The following is a 1,435-nucleotide window of genomic DNA, read 5'->3' as shown; positions in this document are numbered from 1 at the left end:
TGGAAATTTCAGAGAATAATTTTGAAAATTATCAAAATCTAGCAAGGGGAGCAATTCTAGTTTCTGGATATCGGAGAATCTGTTGGCTAATTGGACTTTCATTGTGTCAATAATTTCATAGCGAAGTCTTCGATAAGAAGCTTTCCTCTCATTACTGATGAGAACAATTCTCTGTCTTTTGCTTGGCACCTTTAAGTGTTCTTCTCCCAACCTGGCACTGTCGCTTTCGGACCACACTTTTTCAAAGTCTTCCCTCTTAGTACTCAAGAAACTTTGATACTTGTACCTTTCGAGTACAGTAGCCGATGTCATTCACTCTGGTTTGCAAAATTTCGAAAAGTATTTTAGCTGGTGGAAGAATGGCCGAAAATACAATTAACATAAAATTGAAATCAAAATCATGGAGAGTTGCAAAATATCCACGAGAAGAGAGACGCGTTTCTCCATCCCACTCCTCTTGGTTCTGTATCACTGATTCAAAGAAATTAATTAGATCTGTTTTCAACTGGGAAACAACTTCAACCAATCTCTCTGCATAGAGCCATCGAGTAGGAGCAACTGATGGCAGACGTCTGCTTACCATTTTGTCCAGCGCTGCTTTCCTCTTTGAAGATTTAGAAAAGAATGCTGCAAAAGCCGACAAAGTTTCAAAAAATACTTTACATTCTTTGATGCCCTCCACAGATTGTTTGAGAACTAAGTTTAACTTGTGAGCATAGCAATGGACAAACAGCGCTGTCTTATACCTGTCTCTTATCAACTTTTGCAAACCATTGTGTTCTCCAGCCATGACAGCTGCTGCATCATAGGTTTGAGCGACTAATTTCTCGCCACACTGGAAGTCATTTATTACACCAAAAACATGGTCTGCCAGGACAGCAGCCGTGCGATCCCCACTGACATCCTTAAAACCTATGAACCGCTCCTCTACGTTACCATTTGAAGTTACATAACGTAGCACCGATGAAAGTTGATATGTCTGAGAGGCGTCTACTGTTTCATCTTCGATGACAGACACAAATAATGCTTCTTTCACTTCACTTTTTATTTTGTTCATCATCAAAGTTGCAATTGCATCAATCAACTCATTTTGGATATCGTGAGAAGTGTCAGCTAAAAAACTGTAGATGATTCCAAATGATGACGTAGTTTTTCATCATAGCTTGCCCTATAATGAAGCATTTCTACGTAATTACCCCTATTGTTTGATTCTGAACCCTCCAAATGACCTCTGAAAGGGAGCTCTTGTTCCGCCAAAAAACAAGCAGTGTCGATTAAACAACCAAAGATGTATCTTTTTGCTTTGACTTTTTCGTTGTGTTTCTCTCGGTTTAATTTGAAGGCAAGGTTTAAACAATCTTCAATTCGTGTAGTTCCAAATTTCAACAACGCAATCTTTGAATTTACGTGTGCTACGGAGATCTCATGTCTTTTC

General features: G+C 39.0%; 1 protein-coding gene across 1 annotated transcript; it reads right to left on the bottom strand.

Moving 5' to 3' along the window:
- Positions 1 to 256: 256 nt before the first annotated feature.
- Positions 257 to 1,057, bottom strand: LOC146003471 (zinc finger MYM-type protein 1-like). Its single transcript, XM_083141760.1, has one exon. It carries the CDS (start codon positions 1,055 to 1,057, stop codon positions 257 to 259), a length of 801 nt encoding a protein of 266 aa, XP_082997886.1.
- Between the last annotated feature and the right edge of the window lie 378 nt (positions 1,058 to 1,435).

The sequence above is a fragment of the Lepisma saccharinum genome, chromosome 20 (genome assembly GCF_977018435.1).
Source record: "Lepisma saccharinum chromosome 20, izLepSacc3.1, whole genome shotgun sequence".
In the NCBI taxonomy this organism is placed as follows: Eukaryota; Metazoa; Arthropoda; class Insecta; order Zygentoma; family Lepismatidae; genus Lepisma; species Lepisma saccharinum.
This window is presented reverse-complemented; position numbering and strand designations above follow the sequence as displayed.